This window comes from Sycon ciliatum, chromosome 4, assembly GCF_964019385.1.
Source record: "Sycon ciliatum chromosome 4, ocSycCili1.1, whole genome shotgun sequence".
Lineage (NCBI taxonomy): Eukaryota > Metazoa > Porifera > Calcarea > Leucosolenida > Sycettidae > Sycon > Sycon ciliatum.
This window is the reverse complement of record NC_088646.1, coordinates 1,947,412-1,964,556: the sequence shown is the minus strand read 5'-3', so window position 1 is coordinate 1,964,556 and position 17,145 is coordinate 1,947,412. Positions and strand designations below refer to the sequence as shown.

The 17,145-nt window shown below is 45.2% G+C and overlaps 1 protein-coding gene across 1 annotated transcript; it reads left to right on the top strand.

Annotated features, from left to right (window-relative positions):
• The first annotated feature begins 3,070 nt into the window (after nt 1-3,070).
• LOC135813848 (drebrin-like protein B) lies at nt 3,071-16,707 on the top strand. Its single transcript, XM_065326868.1, has 16 exons — nt 3,071-3,232; nt 3,420-3,475; nt 4,618-4,730; nt 5,223-5,379; nt 5,973-6,031; nt 6,450-6,527; nt 7,317-7,403; nt 8,412-8,476; nt 8,878-8,932; nt 9,340-9,423; nt 11,054-11,152; nt 11,759-11,917; nt 12,957-13,022; nt 13,628-13,681; nt 15,920-15,974; nt 16,343-16,707. Exons 1-16 carry the CDS (start codon nt 3,150-3,152, stop codon nt 16,477-16,479), a joined length of 1,407 nt encoding a protein of 468 aa, XP_065182940.1. The 5' UTR covers nt 3,071-3,149; the 3' UTR covers nt 16,480-16,707.
• Nucleotides 16,708-17,145: the final 438 nt, after the last annotated feature.

Below are 17,145 nucleotides of genomic sequence, written 5' to 3'. Positions count from 1 at the left end.
AGTTTAGACAGTTTCTACCGAAGCTAACTACCAAAATAGAACTTTGAAGTCGCCCACATACTAAATGCCATACATGTAGCTGAGCATGTGTATTGAGTAGGGCTGAAACGATTATACCAATTACTCGGTAAGCGATCGATAATTCGTTATCAATCAAGTAATCGTTACGTTATAGATTACTCGTTAGGAATTTAGAGTCCAAAAAGTACTGAAAACCCTCGTTTTGTGAAGTTTGAATCAGTTTCCACTGTGAGTATGCAGTTGCCAGGGGCATGGTGCATACTCTGAGGTTAAATTGACTTCAAAACTGTCATGTTTTGGAGCTACCCTGTCACTAATGCAGATTTTTGGTATTATGAAGGCCTAGCTTTTGGAAACAGGATAAATTTAGCACAAAATTCTGACGCTATTTGCTAAAGATTATAATCGATTACTCGATCGTTAAGCTAAAGATTAATCGATTTGTGAAAATCCACGATCGTTTCAGCCCTAGTATTGAGTGTACGTGTATGCTCTAGTGTTTTTCACAACTTTCTCCAACATGAAGCCAATACTGATGTGGAATTTTTTGACTGCTTTGTCCAAAACACAGTGCTGAAGCAATGCACATTGGGCACTTTCTACTGGTAATGCAATTATTATATTATACAGTGTTTGCTGCCAACATAGCAAGCAATACTGCTATACTAAATGCGTATTCCATTGGGTACGGTCCAATGGCTTTTCACTTCGCATCTAGCCACTGTTCTTCGTGCATTACTTGAATGCTTAGTCTCCATGGTAATGAAGCTAAGAGCCACACTGGAGAAGTTTCTACTGAAGCTAACTACCAAAAATATAAAATTTCCAAGATGCTACTATTACATAAAGTAGCTGTGTGCAATGCCACTCTGTTGAACACAGTAAGCAAAATTGAGTCACTAAAACCCTATTTGCCAGATATAAGCTGTTGAGACTGATAGCAGCTGAGCTGTATGATCTGATATGGATGGCGGTTCCACACTGACCAGCACATGTACATGTGCACAGGCAGAAGAACATACAAGTAATACACCTAACGTTACTTCAAAGTCCATCATGTAAATACAAGCGTATATACAAGCATCACTCCTGTTCTCCACAACCTGCAGTCCTGGGCCACTCCAGCTGGTCAGAGTGCAATAATTTCTGCAGCAGGCTTGACTTGGAAAGCTAATCACAACTGCCATGGTTGCAACATGAGTATTATACTATTGTATACTATTGTATTATATTATTTTCAATCCATTGTGGTGCATGGCACTCGTTTTCAACAACCGAGTTTATGTCATTAGTTGCATATCCAACGCCAATAGAAAAAAGAAGGGGCGGGGCAAATTACCACGGTTCAACACTAGTCATATTGAACGGCGTTATGCCATGCCAGGCGCGCACACAAAACGCCCGCGCGAGTGCGCATGCATATACACACCCGGGTAACACACATTCGTGCGACTCTACATAGCCTACACTGTCGTTCTATGTCATAGGAGTGAGTGCACACACATATACATGTAGATTGCCTAATTTTGCATACGTAATAAAATTGTGTAAGTATACACACATGTGCGTGCACATATAGATAGACTCAGCGGCATACGCATTAGTGTGTGCCGATAGGGCCACATGCCAATTATCGGATTAGTCCGTGAAAGTTGCACGGCACGACAAACTTTCGAACAGTCTAAAGATATGACACAATGAATGTGGAATACCCACCAGTGTGTAAGACCATTTCATACCTATTTCGCAGCGTTTGTGATTTTCGGAACGTCCCTGTTGATATTTGATGTCCTCACTTGGTTGATGACACAGTCACAAATTATCAAATTCACCTCCAATGCCATCCAATCTGCGTTCCGCGATACATGTACAGTGAACGGTGTTGAGGAAAGCCATACAGCGATAAACCAGTCGAGACTCCCAAGCAGAGGATACAATTCAACAGCGTATTGAAGTACGAATTGTTGTAAACAATTTTCAAGACACAATTACAAAATTTGAAGTGCGTCTTGAAACGTGTTTGAAGTGCTTCGATGTATTTACCTTCGATCTCCCTGAATCGATCCATCCACAGCTACCCGACGAATTTACCAGTCAGTGCGGGAGATGATCGAGCAAGTTATATTTGAAGGTCGCGAGATGTCAGTGGCACTGGCAGGAAATCTACACAAGCGTATTCTGAAATAATTTTCGACTCAGGCGTGATTCAAGAGCGGACTTTGATTTCTCCCTTCTTATTACGAGCACCAGTCGACATTGCATTCTTGGAAAATCTTCTGCGAGTGCTGCCTTCCCCTTTCATAGAAAGAACGAGTGAAGAGGGACACTAGCACAGTAGCAGCAGGTTCTAGCTAGGTCGCCAGAATTGCAGAAAAGCGAGAAGACGTTTCCAATTCCAAATTCCTACAACGATTGATCGCACAAAAATCATCGTTTGAAAAGTGTCGATTTTCAGTAAATTTTTCGGTAGCGATGATTTTTGTGCGATCAATCGTTGTAGGAATTTGGAATTGGAAACGTGCTCTCCCGTACGATGTTTTCACGACGCCCTGTCTGGTTGGAGTACGGGAGAGCATGGTGCACTACATCTGCACTGTGCTGTAGTCTGTCTCTGGCCCAGGGAGCCCTGCATATACAGTAAAACCTGTCAAGGCGACCACTCGGATAAGGCGACCACCTGTCCTAAAATACCACTGAAACCAGGATCAAGGGATACTACCAGTATTTCAAGTCAAATGACCGTGGATAAGGAGACCACATTTTGAAGGTCCCTTGCCTTGGCTTGAGCGGTCGTCTTAGACAGGTTTCACTGTATCATGTATGTGTAGGGCTCCCTGCTCTGGATCGGACTGTAGTCAAGTGGCAAGGGACAAAAAAGGAAACAGAACTCAGTGTACTGTCGTCCTAGCTACGAGCTAGCTACGTAGTCTCGTAGAGCCTCGTACTATTCGTAGAGGCAAGTACTGGGACTGGAAGTGCATGCAGTGGGAGTCTGTTACATGCAGGATCTAGCCACCTCGCACACTTGTTGGCCAGTTGACAGATTTCCGAAGTGTCCTCCTAGTCCTAACAATTATTTGAACGAGTTCTTGCGATCGACTTGAAATATCTTTCGTACTGCCGGAACGATGGCTATCGACCTGAAAACGAATCAGGGAGCGCTGCTAGCGGCTTTCAACGATGTCGTCAGTGATTCTAGTGACACGGATTGGTAAGTAGTCGCTGCTGGCACTAATTTGTCACCTCCAATTCTGGAGTGAGAATCACTATGAGATGGCGGTGGTGTTATCGCGCCTGGCTTCCCATGCGTGTGTGTCTTCACTGTACTGGTCGTCTCTGTTCGGACACGCTGGACATGTATGTTGTGTGTGTGTGTCCAACGTGTCCACACCCTGCAGGGCCGTGTTCGGCTACGACAAAACCAGCAACACGCTGAAGGTTCAAGAAACTGGAGGTATACCTTTACGTCTTGCTGCAACGTAACGTCGTCGCTGCACTGCACTGACTGCACACCTTGTGTTTCCACCTGCCAGTGGCAGTAATAATCTTGCTTGCACTTCGCACTTCAACTCCGCACAATATCTTGCCATAGCGAGACGTAAAATGAAGGATAATGGTCCTGTTTGCCGAATCTCGTGCATGTATATTATGCACAGCGACTGGGTTATGCTCGTGTATGTGCTGAAAACAGTAGCGAAAATATTAGCTACTTCTGACTGTTACTATGAATAGTCGTATACAGTGGAACAAGGTTGAGCTCTCAGTCTGGTAAATGGCGGGGAATAAATTTATAGCATCTTGCGCAGTTGTGCAGCGATATTAAATTGACCTCGCCTCCACAATGTGCATGCGTCACACACACACACACCATCCGCACCCTATCCTCGAGTACAACGCGACACAGCGAATCCATGCAGTTGAGGTATCAACATGAACCAAGGTATCACACAGGTATTGTCCTTCCGTCGGTTTTCTGCACCGGGAGAAATTGGCACAAGGCGGAGACGTGCTAGTACATTATACACTGTGCATGGTTTGTGGATCGATTTGAAAACTCAAACTGTCTGGTTGGTATTGATTTTATTTGAATTTGGTATCTCAACAGTACAATCATGGTACAACTTGGGAAGATCCGATTGACATGGATACATAAACATAAAATTAGAGTAGGTGCTACAGCTGATCATTTTATCGCAGGTTGTGGGACTAAACTAATACCAGTATGCAAGTACACAAGACATAGAAGCTGGTTTCCGTTTGTTTTGTTTGTATTCTTTATTTTATATAGTGGGAAGTCCAAAACAGGCCCTAGCCTAATAACAATGGTCCCACTAGTGAGGGAATGCTGTATATCTGTTTGTGGGTTCAAATAGGATTTGAATGCTCAAACTGTCCGGGTTGTGGGTTTAAATAGGATTGAAAGCTCAAACTGTCTGGTTTGTGGGTTGAAGTAGGATTTGAAAGGAGATGCTGCATGACTAGCACACGGATTTGGGAATAATTATGTTAGCGCTGCCGGGTTCGTTCGGCCAGTGGAGTCCAATGTCCAATGCCGTACTCAGTCTGCTGTGATCAATGTTGTTGCCGCGTGTGTAGATGACGGTGTTGAAGGCATGACGGAGGAGCTAAGCGACAGCAAAGCCCAGTATGCCGTTGTGCAGGTCACCGATCCCAACTCTGGCCTCAAGAAGAACATACAGATCAACTGGGTATGGTGCAGCGAACAGTGTTCATGTGCTATTTCTAGTACTAGCCATGCAGTATTGATGTATGGTCTATTGACCATTGTACAGTGTACTGGTCAACTGGGCATGGAACAATACGGTATATGTACATGTGTTACTACTCCAGCCAGCAATGATACTGATGTACGGTGAGTGAAACCTGTCTAGGGCGACCGCTCAAGGGACCTTCGAAATGTAGTCGCTGTGTACAGGTGGTCTTCCTATCCAGGGTCAGTTGACTGGAGGTAGCAACCCTTGGTCCTGGTTGTAGTGGTCCCCTGGGACAGGTGGTCCCCTGGGACAGGTGGTCACCTTATTCAGGTGTTACCGTATAGTGTACTGCCCTTTCTAGTGGTGAGCAGCACACACTCAGAGATGATGTGCAGTGCATGTCGTAAGCAAGTCCCACCACCGCACACCTTCTTACTGGACTGCATTCACCTGTTGTTATTGTTGCCCATGTGGGGCGCTGTACAGATGGGCGAAGCACTGAGAGAGAGCCGCAAGGGAGTGGTGCAGCGTCACGTAGCGGATGTCGAGCGTTTCTTCCGCGGATGCCACGTCCGCATCGCCGCCCGCGTGGAGGATGACGTCGACGAGAAGCTGCTGCTGAGCAAGGTGGCAAAGTCATCAGGTACGTCTTACCCTGGTTACCATGCCCGCCGGAACTGGCCTGGCTGCTGTTATGATTATCACCGGACTAACCTTTTGGCCACCGGCGTCTGTTCAATGCTCAGGTCATGCTCAGGTCATGCTCAGGTCATGCTCAGGTCATGCTTACCCACCATATCAGGACTGTGGTGTGACCGGACCAATCGGAAATTGCTTCCGGCGGTCTTAATTTTGTTGAAGCGGTGGACACTCTTCCTGTCACATCGTTAGACTTGTTTTGAGCTTCCCCATTGTAGGATAGCTAGGCCGAGCGGTGATGCAGTGTGTTCGGGTGAGGCTTGAGGCGGTCTGCAGGACATTGGCCCCGTCTCCAGCCTCAGAAATTAGAGATTCCTGAACACCACCGCTGTTTGACAGCCTACGGTAGCCATGCCGCAGTTAGTCAGGAGGCTCAGTGGTTGGATTCTGTATGGGTTGTACCTATATGAACAGAGAGCTTCTGTGTTAGAAACCTTGTTGGATATCTGTTGCTTATCAGTACTCATGTGTTTACTGCCTGCACGCCCATGGCCAGTTTGTTATTGATGCCATATTCTTGCCGTTCATTGTTGGTAGGTGCTAACTACGGTGTTCACAAGGAGAAGAAGAAGGATTACGGACCAGTTGGACCCGTTGTAAGTTGTCACGTTGCCACGTGTAAAATCTGTTATTGGCAGGTAGTGGTTACTACAGGGAGAATTGCTTCTTGTGCTGTCGTGACATCCACTGCACTTTTCAAGTTCCAGCACGCAGGATGTGCGTGAAGATGTGAAGGCGCTAACGCTGGTGGGTACGAGGATGGCACCTGTCCGTGGGGATTGTGTGACCAGCACTCTAACTGCTTTCTTCTTGGAGTACTGTTGTGCTCCTGCCGTCTTCAATCACATTCTCAGTCATGTTTAAAATCGTTTATACTTTTCTAGAAGAACCGCCATACAGAGTGCATACACATGATTGGGGTGTTGCTTGAAGTGAATGTGCTCCTCTCCTTGTTGACTTCGTGTCTATTTTTGATTGCTGGTGTTGGCTGTGCTGGCTGTTGACTGACGGCAGGGTTCAGTATATCAGAAGACGAATGCTGGTAGTGACATTGATGTCAACAGTCGTAACAAGTATTGGGCCGACTCAGAGGTAAGACTGAATAGCAAACTACCATCATATGTACAGTGCTGCCAAATAATTTTCGCCCAAAATCGGACACCCTTCACCGCCAAGGCTGGCCACATGGTGCGAATTTTTCTCCTCGGCAATTTTTTTACAGAGAACTCAAAATATCGCCTAAAACACCATGAAAATTCGCTTCGTTGCCATGGTAACCCCGGAGTTGTCATGAATTTTGTAATGATGAGTGTGGTCGCACACTGACTCTGTCCAGACTGTCAGCGTGCATGCCATCCAGCCTGATCCAGGCATGTTTCTTTGCACTTCCACAGCCAAGTGCTAGCCTTTTTAGACGCAAATGTACAGTGATTTGTGCCTTCAGCCCAGGTGCGCTGAAAAGTGAAAGTACTCGTACAGGACTTCTGCATAGGAAAGTAATGATCTCCGACATTTTGGCTGCTTTTCGGACGTTTCCCTTTTCGGACCGGTTTTCGGAAGAGCCTTCAAAAATCGGACACTGTCCGAAAAATCGGACGGTTTGGCAGCACTGTATGTATGATTGTGTTACCTCGTCCAAGAAGTTCCGTGTTCTAATTCTTGGGCTAGTAGTCTTGGCAACACAACAGTGCAAGTACAGTGTATTGCAGACTGCAACGTGTGCACATGTCCTATCTGCAGAAGTGATTACTAGTACTGCGAAGTGCGCTATCAGTCGACTTTCCACTCGCAAACAATTTAATTAAGATCAAAGAGAAATGCCAATACTTTTGTTCAAACCGTTATCACATTCATGTGTTGATGTCGCTGCTGTTTCTCCAGCAACAAGAGAAGGCGAGAATACAAGAGGAGCAGAAAGCAAAGGCAGCAGAGAAGACTCGACTTGAAGCTGAAAGAAAAGAACGAGAGGTTAGTGACACGCATGTTTGCCGCTTGTACGAATGACCAGTGACCACCGGTGCAGGTACCTGCATTTGACTTTGTTGTGTTGTTGAACATATCAATGTGTTGACGTCATGCTACAAGTATATATATGAGTTATTGCGTATAGCATGAAGGAGGAGAGTTTAGGTGAGTCACCAGAGCGTATAACCGTCCGTTTGTATAGGTTGTTAGCATGCAGTGCACATGTGGTAAAGATATTACTTCGGTACCGTGACCTGAAGAAAAAACTCTCTTTCTTTCTTTCTTTCTTTCTTTCTTTCCTTCTTTCCTTCTTTCTTTCTTTCTTTCTTCCTTTCTTTCTTTCTGTCTTTCCTTCTTTCTTTCTTTCTTTCTTTCTTTCTTTCTTTCTTTCTTTCTTTCTTTCTTTCTTTCTTTCTTTCTTTCTTTCTTTCTTCCTTTCTTTCTTTCTTTCTTTCTTTCTTCCTTCCTTCCTTTCTTCTTTCTTTCTTTCTTTCTTTCTTTCTTTCTTTCTTTCTTTCTTCCTTCCTTTCTTTCTTCCTTCCTTTCTTCCTTCATTTCTTTCTTTCTCTCTTCCTTTCTTCCTTTCTGTCTTTCTTTCTTTCTGTCTTTCTGTCTTTCTTCCTTCCTTCCTTTCTTTCTTTCTTTCTTTCTTCCTTTCTTCCTTTCTTCCTTTCTTCCTTTCCTCCTTTCTTCCTTCCTTTCTTTCTTTCTTCCTTTCTTCCTTTCTTCCTTTCTTTCTTCCTTTCTGTCTTTCTGTCTTTCTGTCTTTCTGTCTTTCTGTCTTTCTTTCTTTCTGTCTTTCTTTCTGTCTTTCTTTCTTTCTTTTTTTCTTCCTTCCTTCCTTTCTTTCTTTCTTCCTTCCTTCCTTTCTTTCTTTCTTTCTTTCTTCCTTCCTTCATCCTTCCTTTCTTCCTTTCTCTCTTTCCTCCTCCCATCTCTCTCTGCCCCCCCCCCCTACTCTCTTCACAAATACCAACATGTTTATGTGTGTGTGTGTGTGATGTGTTACAGGCAGCTGAGAGCAAGAGACGTGATGATGCTTCACGCGCACACGACTCAAGCGTCCAAGCTAGAAAGTAAGTCACTGCACTCACTACTCACTGGCCAATGATTATATAATGGTGGTCAAGGAGACTGTGAAAGTGCACGGAGGAGAATTAGCACCCTTGCATGTTTGAACTGACCAGTAGGTGCATATTTTGGATACATATGGGTAACTGGGAGTATCCTTTTGTTGGCCTGCTGATGTGATCGGATGCTCCTGCTACATCTTGTGTGTATCAGCACTGTGGCTTAGCTACGTATAGTTGCAGTTGGGCCTAATGAAATCCGATCCGCCTAGCATTCGGGTTGATGACCGACACTGCACAGCCACACAATGGAACGAGCTACACCTAGCGGCATTGCTGATGTGCACAACTGCAGTGCCTTTTCGTGTTCTCACACCTGCATATCCTGTTCGTTCTGTGCATTTCAGGCAACAGGAAAGACAGCAAGAGGCTGAACAGCGTGACGCAGAGCGGGCACGTTGGGTAAGTTCAGGTTGGCTAGGTCACGTTGAACCTCTACATGTAGATGTCAGTATCCAGATGTCAACATACCGGTACCCGCCACACATGTGCTGTAGAACCTCTCTGCTGTTAATTCATTCCTTCAAAGTGCTTGTATAGCAGTGCACGGTGCAATACACATGTGTCCATGTGTTTGTGACCATATTTCACGATATACCTGTGTGTGTGTGTGTGTGTGTGTGTGTGTGTGTGTGTGTGTGTGTATGTGTGTGTGTGTGTGTGTGTGTGTATGTATGTGTGTGTGTATGTATGTGTATGTATGTATGTGTATGTATGTATGTGTGTGTGTGTGTGTGTGTGTGTGTGTGTGTCTGTCTGTCTGTCTGTCATGTGTTGGTGTGTGTCTGTCTGTCGTGTCATGCTTACAGCGTGCACAGCAAGAACAGGAGCAGGAAGCTGAGTCCGAGGAGAGACGCGCCGCCGACGCATCTCGCAAGCAACAGTGGAGTGAGGTATGTGGCGCCGATGATCCTGCTGTGATGATGGTACAGCATGTACCGGTATTATGTAACCTGATCCCATACTAGGAACTGGTATGAAATTAGGAGTTTTTCAAAGCTGTTTGGCAGAACCTGACAGCACTGCACTGGTCCCACACACAGTGGGCATGATGATAATAGTTTGGTACCGGAGCTGTGTCTGGTCTTGCGAGGACCTACCTATCTGAGATATAGCTGACATCTATGTCTGGATGGCCTTAGGGGCCTTCCGTAAATACCGATATTTATTTAGAAACGAAAACTAGTCGTTTCTCTTCAACCATTGCGCGAAATCGCGCATCTATGAGCGACATCCACATAAACTGCTGGGACCATGGTCGTGTACTCGAATCTCATTCTGAGCACCCTTTTTTCTTCCTTTTTTCAGCCGTTTTTTTTGCAAAGAGTCCTCGATTTTTTGATCGATCGTTCTTCAAGGAAAGTCGACAATCGATCAACAGGGCCGAGGACGAATGCGTCTGGTTGGAGTTCTTGCGTGGCACAGGATGACCAGACACACATATAGATACATTGCGATGATCCAATCTGCACAGCGTTTCCTAATACGGTAAGTACAATTCATGGGCATGTGATTTTAAATCAGTGTTTGTGATCTACGTCGCGAGCAGAACGGAAATGCAGCAACAGCACGACAACTGTTATACCAGGCAGTAACCAACAGTCACCTCCATCACATTCTCCAGATCAGACGGCAAACGAGGGAGTGAACATGCAGAAATAAAGTATGCAAGAATGAAAAATCAATAATTGAAAAATCTCAGAAAAGTTGAACGTAAAAAAACAACACTGAAAACAAGGAAAGGGACTTACTTCGATGGCAAAACACAAAGCGAATGTTCCTCGTTTGGACCTGGCTCTTGCAGAATCAGCCACACAGTGGAACCCTGTGTTTGATTCCACAAGCGATGGCTACCTGCTCCTCACCGACCAGCCTCCATGACGGTGGTAAAGTCACCAAAAATGCGAAATTTGAACATATTGTGCATGCATGCAATAGAACATTTGTGCTGAGTACGTCGAATGGCCATTCCAAAAGTACAAAGCCATTGCGCAAGCTGTGACCCTGACATCTCGTCCATTGGTAGCCAGGGCAACCCTGAGCTGGAAAGTGTAAGCAAGAGTACATGAAAACCGGTTTTCATGTACTCTTGGTGTAAGCGATGGCATGCTACACTCCCCCGTATGCCCTTGACAGTACGATTTGAGGGATGGAGTAGTAATATACTAGTATCTTACTACTCCCTGATACCAAATGCATGGGCGTCGTCATTTTCATCCCGCAGATCGAAAAATGTACAGGTGTCGCATGATTTCGCGCAATGCCCCCTCCCCCCTCCCTGAGAAACGAACACATACAAATGGTACATAGTATCGATATTTTTGATCTTTTTTTCTGGACATGCTCACGCGTGCAAAATGTACATCGATATTTTTCGAGAAACGAACAGGCGCTCAAACCCCCCCCCCCCCCCCTAAACGACTAGTTTTCATTTCTAAATAAATATCTATATTTACGGATGGCTCCTTACATGCCTACATGTTCATGTGTTTGTTTGTTTGTTTGCTTGTTTGGCTATTCTAGGAGCAGTCCCGCATAGCATCCAACAAGACGAAGTTTGACATGGGCAGTGGTCGCGATGAAGAGGCCGCGCAGAGAGAGAAAGAACAGCGATGGGAAGAGGTCAGTGCAAGTACCAATCCAAGCTTGTACCATCTGAACACGAAGTGTAATATGGATACGTACGTCACAATGCCATCTCAATTTCGAACCAAATTCCTTTCAAAGGATCATTACTTCTTTACACCGCCCGAGTGTGCACTGCAGTTAAATCAGTCCCATCAGCTTTTGCCTGGCTGCAATAATTGTAGAGAATGACACGGTGTCAGGTGAAAATTCAGGCTGGGCCGAATGTGCGCAGCACTTGAGGCACAGTACGTGTGGAGCTGCAGTAACGCAACTTCCAAACGGTAGTATCGGGCTTGATGGTATTTGACTATTTGTGACCCAGAGTTACAAGTAAGAAATAAGCTTCACCACAGCATGAAACGTTGCGAATGTGCACTAAGTCTTGATTCATGCCAAGCCATAGAACGGCAGCACGGTGTAAAGCATGTCCACAAACACAACGCCGATCACATGTATGGAACGGACACGGGATGGTAAGCCGACGATATGCACAGCAGCTGTGCCAAACAAGTCACACATGTACCAGGGAGTAGTAAAATACCGGTATTTTACTACTCCCTGACGTGTACAATGTACCATGCACTGCTAACTAACCTGCAGGAGCGTCAACGTATTGCTGAGGCGAAGGCAGCAACACGTGCAGAATACCAAGATGAGGAGGAGGAGGAGGAACCAGAGCCTGAAGCCGAACCTGAACCTGAACCAGAGGCAGAACCTGAACCTGAACCAGAGGCAGAGCCAGAACAAGATATGTATCAGGTAAGGGGAATCCAAGCTTACCAATTATTGTTAGGTGAATTTGAAGAAAACAATGTTCTCCCCCAACCCACTCTTTCTGGAGGAAAGGAAAACCCGCCAAATTATTTTAATGAATCTTTTGCACCTTCAGTTAGACTGAGGTTGGGTTTTGAAATGATGCCCCCCCCCCCCCCACACACACCCACACACCACCCCTTACGAAAGCAAGCAGAAACAAAATTTAATTGGCAAGCGTAGACGGTGGCGCCTAAGTAAGTTTCTCTCTGAACACCCTGTAGAGTTGTCCATGTATTCCATTACAATAATATTATAGCAGTCGCATAGATATGGACATTGACTTGGAAAACAGCTGCCATAGTTGATTTTATGTAGGAATCCACAAGCTGATACCGGCCGGGAAGTTGGCCGTTTTCTCATATTTTTACAGTGTACGCATATCTCTCTGGTCCGAGTTCAGTCGTATGTTGTGATGAGCCTGATAAATTTGTTAGTACACTCATCATATCTCTCTTATCCGGACCTTGAAGTTATGGGCACCTTGGTCTACCGGGCACCTTGCGAGTTAGTTTTAGTAGAAATATCACTACTTTTCTGCCTATTTTTGGCGAAATAGTGATGTCATATGCCAGGTCTCTAGCCCTTCTCCATTCTCGATTTGAAGAGTAACACATTTCAAAGTCATGGGCCATGCCCAGTCTCAGATCGCTTGGATACTGTAAGTCTACAAATGTTCGGCCCATTCAAATTCCGGCCTCCCAGGGCTAAACACACATTTCGGCCGCATTAAATTTTCGGCCTGTATTGCTGCTGACTGTATACACTGTCACACTGAACCTTGCGAAACAAAATTTTCGGCTGCAACACATTTTCGGCCAAATATGACCAGGCCGAAAATAGCCGAAAATAAATATGCGCCGAATATTTGTTGACTCACAGTAAGCGAGATATGAGTGTATAGCAATGTATCACACATAGTAGGTACTAAGCTTTAGCCCATGACTTGGTTTTCTACTGCTGAACACTGCATGTACTACTACAGAATGTTGCCGAGAGCCATGAGCCAGAGGAGGACCCAGAGGAGCTGTATGACACGGCGGAGTCTCGGGTATGGTTTACTGGCAGACTGATTGTGCAGTGGATGCAATGTCGCTGTATACTTGCAATACTGTTCACTCTGACTTCTACTGGTGCAAAAAAGGCAGACTTTGGGTTTACAAACGGTGACATACAGTTAGTGGCTCTGACCTCTTTTCCTGTACGCCTTTGGTTTGCCACCCTTGACAACAAGCGTTTGAGTGAGGAATATGAACTCTTTGAATTGTCCCAGTGTATGATGTATTTTTGAATTTCATGGTTTGCATCTGTTTGGGACCCATGAAGCGCAGTGGATTGTACCAGCGTGTCTTTCTAAAACTGAACAGTCACGGTATACTATACTCATTGGCACGCACGGGATCAAAGTCTTTCTCATGATCCATCTAGAATCTGTGTCATGTTGCACAGCCTCCTCCACCCCCCCCCCCCCCAACCTGCAGCCCCCTCTGCACCTCAGGGCCTATAGCCCCGCCCCATTTGATATCCTGGGTAAATCCCTGTAAATTCCAGCAGATAGTAGATATACAGTGCGGTTGGCGCAACTCCATGCGTTAATCACCCCAATTGCGTTTTGCTTTCTCTGATGTAACTGCTGCTGCCACCGTAACAACGCAGGATGCTGTAGAGCCAGAGGAAGACATGTACGCAACAGCAGAAGCACCAGAGGAGGTAAGCAACCAGTGGGTAGTTCAAGACCCGTTCAGTGTGATCACTGCCGGGTACTGCAAACCAACAGACCTTTGCCACCTGGAAACATTCACGATTCTTGCGATGTGTGAAATTGTAAAAGTATAAATTTTTAAAGCCGGCGTGAAGCGCAGAACTGTAGTACAAACTAATGCTATGGAGTCCAATCGCAAACGTTTCCCCGTGCAGATTGATCTGTGTTCGCAAATCGCGAGCTAAAACCGGCGCAAATATTTCCCGGTTTACAATTTACCTAACGTTACCTGCGCAATCACGCTGTTGCTGTTTATGAAGATGGGCGTATTTTTCGTTGAAAAGCGTATGTTCATGTTTTGTCAAAGTTATGCATTAGGCCATGGTAAAAATTATCTTTGATTCTCAAGTACGCGCACACCGATTTTTGGCGGCGCACCGATGATTTTTTTATTTCTATGCATGCATATGCGCGCATGAAAACAGTCAATGCGAAAGGCATGATTCAGGGAGTAGTAAAATACCGGTATTTTTCTACTCCCTGGCCTGAACGAGAGAGCTTGGAAGCTCAGGGCCCTACGCTATGCTTTTTTGCCTTGATGACCTAGACAAAAAAGCATAGGGATGTTATAAATTCTTATAAGGCGAGACCAAAATAAAATCGAGATTCCCGGGCAGGACCCATGTGAAATTGGTGCGGGCGGGCGAATTTTTATTTAATTTTTTTTTCCCATGTTCAGGTATGTACATGACTTTATGTATGCATGCCATGTTGAACTTTTTTTACAGCATTTTCCGGTAATTTTTATTCATTTTTTTCAGACAACAGGTACGCGGTTTACCCGTTCTATTTTTCTGTATTTCGGCCAACGATGGCCCTGATCTGCTGTCTGTACATCAGGGAGTCGTGCAAGTCGGGTTTGTATGACTCCACGTCACAGAACTACTCACACGATCAGTACTGTACATGTATGAACTGTTCAAAAAAAAAAAAAAAGAAGTTGGCTTTGGCTCGAATTTGGTGCGGGAGGGCCCGGGAATCTCTATCTTTTTTTATCTCGCCTAAGTTTCTACTTTTTGTTTTTAGACATAACCTGGGATTCGAACCCGCACTATCGCCCTGCATGCATCCCCCGATACACTTCGCATACATACTAATTCTTCCAAGTTGCTTCACGTTATGATCTTGTATTTGAAAGCCCTATTTGAATATGCATTGTGGCCAGCCGTCTTTGAATGCACGGCACGGTACGGGATAGGTACGGGACAGGTACGGGACAGGTGCGGGACAGGTAGTACGGTCGAGGGTAATACGACACCGTCTACCGCCTTCATGACGGCAAAAAAAGAAAAAGGGATGTTATAAGTAATTCTCCTATTTTTTTCAGGCATTACCTGGGATTCGAACCCGCGCTATCGCCCCACATGCATTCTCCCACACACTTCGCATTCATACTCATTCTTCCAAGTTGCTTCACGTTATGATCTTGCGTTTGAAAGCCCTATTTGAATATTGCGGCCAGCTGTATGTGGCCAGCTGTGTTTGATGGTACGGTACGGGACAGATACGGGATAGCGCCAGGCGTGACACAAACACACAAACAAACAAACAAACAAACACTAAATTAAAGCTGTGTGGACCCTGGCTAGCGCCAGACGTTACTGAAGTAACGTCTTCTGCATAGCTACGGGAATAATAAAATAATTATATGAACCTGTGACGTACATATGTGTGACCCTATCTTTGGAAATTAAAAAAATTGTGGGAAATAAAATAAATCGCTCGCTCGCACCGATTTTCACTGGCTCATGACCTGAGGATCAACTTTATTTTTTACCATGGCCTTAGTACAGCGCGTGGCGGGGTGAAGTGGGCTACTGGAGCAGTAGACTTGTTTGTCATCACGTCAAGTTACCTGTGCTATCATAAGGAAGTGTGTTTCCTTGGCCCTCTCGGCCCACTGTACGCCCGCTGTCTAGACTCGCATCAAACAAGCGGCACGACACTCAGTCGCTTCCATGTAGCTCGTGTTTGTCTTTGTCAGCATGATCATCACACGCCTATAGCCTCGACGTGGCAGAGAGCAAGATAGAACAGTAGCCATATCAGAAGATTCTATTGTATGCAGCTCTTTCTACCAACAGTGAAAGATGTGTCCAAGTTTGCGTTGTTCGTATACATAATATAATGGCACTGCTGGTCGTGGCTGATTGTTTTTGTATTCCTGTTGATTCTATGCATGGCAGCCCGCACCTGCAGCATCCGGCAAGCGAGCCCGTGCTGTCTACGACTACCAAGCAGGTATGTCATGTCGTACATGACCAGTTGAACATGCACATGGAACGTACACGCATTGTTCACACTCGCTGTGTACGATCCCTGTACGCCGGTGTACTGTAAACAAACATAACGTGGACACCAGTTGATTTATACATTGTACATACTCAGTGTTTACCCATATCAACCTCGGTCCATCACCATTAAACACACCGCTATCAACATGGTACACACCTACTGTATGTTGTGCTGTGATCAGCAGCGCGGGACTACTATTTTTGAAGTATTTTTTAAAGGAAAATTCTGTGTTCACTGCACCTAACACAGGGTCCATGCATGGCTCCATGACTTTTTTCAACACACTGAGCTGTTCTCTATGTGTCCCCATGCAGAGGAGGAAGGAGAGATTTCCTTTGATCCTGATGACATCATCGACGACATTGAAGAGATTGACGAGGGCTGGTGGAAGGGAACTAACCCGAGCGGCGAGTACGGCATGTTCCCGGCAAACTACGTGGAGTTGATCTGAGTCGTCGTCGTTGTTTAGTTCGTGTTATAGCCGTCTTTACAAAACTGACATTTCACTGGTTTTACTACGTACAAGCCTTTCCCCGTCCCATTTTTACTAAATTTCAATTGCTGCTAACAGCTCGAATATTCCGATTTTTTTATCCTAGTTTCTGCTAGATTCAGTAGGCTAACACACATTGCAATAGTTGTATTGTCTACTTTGCAGTGTCAGGTAAGGGTACACAGACATGCTGTATACCACTGTGATACACAGACATGCTGTATACCACTGTGATACACAGACATGCTGTATACCACTGTGATACACAGACATGCTGTATACCACTGTGATACACAGACATGCTGTATACCACTGTGATACACAGACATGCTGTATACCACTGTGATACACAGACATGCTGTATACCACTGTGATACACAGACATGCTGTATACCACTGTGATACACAGACATGCTGTATACCACTGTGATACACAGACATGCTGTGTACCAACTGTGGCTACTGCATTATCAGGTACTTGCCTTATTTTAGCTCAGGAAATGATCCTTGTTGGTACAGGATGTTGGATTGGGATTTGCCATGAGCCTTTTGTCAGTTTTCTGCTGTATGGCCACTCTAGGATGTCTGTTCAATCGGATTAGCTTGCGTTTGTGTTTTAAGCAG

What these genes read in the sequence shown, in the direction of transcription:
- LOC135813848 (XM_065326868.1), top strand. Translation starts at nt 3,150, where the DNA reads ATGGCTATCGACCTGAAAACGAATCAGGGAGCGCTGCTAGCGGCTTTC. An exon ending in CTGAAAGAAAAGAACGAGAG is followed by an intron (nt 7,404 to 8,411) that starts GTTAGTGACACG and finishes GATGTGTTACAG; the next exon opens with GCAGCTGAGAGCAAGAGACG. An exon ending in TGTCTACGACTACCAAGCAG is followed by an intron (nt 15,975 to 16,342) that starts GTATGTCATGTC and finishes GTCCCCATGCAG; the next exon opens with AGGAGGAAGGAGAGATTTCC.